The 1006-nt window shown below is 46.2% G+C and overlaps 1 protein-coding gene across 1 annotated transcript in view; it reads right to left on the minus strand.

The window, feature by feature from the left end:
• Positions 1-569, minus strand: part of tmlhe (trimethyllysine hydroxylase, epsilon) — a 13268-nt gene extending 12699 nt beyond the window's left edge. The window contains exons 1-2 of the mRNA XM_037687664.1: positions 443-569; positions 196-372 (exon numbers count right to left, since the gene is read on the minus strand). Coding sequence (XP_037543592.1) covers positions 196-372; positions 443-569 — 304 coding nt within the window. The remainder of the gene's footprint in view (positions 1-195; positions 373-442) is intronic.
• Between the last annotated feature and the right edge of the window lie 437 nt (positions 570-1006).

Consider the following 1006-nt stretch of genomic DNA (forward strand, 5'->3'; position numbering starts at 1 on the left):
CTGAACATTTTCACGATTAACTGAGTTATAGCCAGCTTTGTGTTTTTTAAGATCAGCCGTCTGTGGTGGTTATCTTGAATTGAACTGACTCTAAAAGTTAAAGAGTTGAAGATGCGCATACAGCGATTGTTTTCTGTGAGTTTCATTAAAATCCGTACAGAGGTTCATGAGATATTTTGCTAACACTGAGCTCACACGTCAGGGTGAGTAGACCGTCCTCCTCCGCGGCGGCGTCGGGCCGGATGCTGAGCTCGATGCTGCCGGTGTCCACGCTCCTCTGGTGGGTGGAGGGGTCGAAGGACGAGGCGGAGCGGCAGTGGTCCCGCAGCCACACGTAGTTGAAACGCATCGGCATCCCGCCGTGGTTGAGCTCTGGTGAGGCGGGTCAACACTATGAGAAATTAAATTACTTGGAAACCGGATAGTTTATCATTAAACTCACCGAGGCAGTCCTCGAGTAAGCGGACGCTCGCGGAAGTCTTAGCCCGGACCTGTGCGTCTTGTGTCCGGGATGTGAGGGCGGACAGCAGCTGACGGCTCAGCGCCGGTCGCGCCAGCGAGCGAAACATCCCAGTAAACCGTTTAAAAGCAGACTGAACCGGCAGAGGAGAGACAGGCAGTGTGACTTCTCACCGGTGATTCACTTTATCACCTGTTTTACCTGATAGAACGCCTCAGTGTAAAGAGAAAGCCCGACATTAATAATTAAACAAGTCATCTTTTATACTGCCGCCATGGAGTTTGAGAGCCGGTTGAGTTGACGCATGCGCACAAAACCCGCTTCGACCCCCCCCAGCCTAGCAGTACCCGGATGTTGCCAACACGCTAACTTTTTTTTACATTTATTTATTTTATTTATTTATTTATTTATTTATTTTTATTTAAACTGAAATTTACAAACAAATCAAGGCAAACAATGTGATAGAACTTAAGAGACTCACAAAAAGATTTTAGATAATTTCCCCAATTACATAAATTTGGATTCTTAACAAAAATCTACATTTAT

The sequence above is a fragment of the Nematolebias whitei genome, chromosome 14 (assembly GCF_014905685.2).
Source record: "Nematolebias whitei isolate Nwh7 chromosome 14, NemWhi1, whole genome shotgun sequence".
NCBI classification, from domain to species: Eukaryota; Metazoa; Chordata; class Actinopteri; order Cyprinodontiformes; family Rivulidae; genus Nematolebias; species Nematolebias whitei.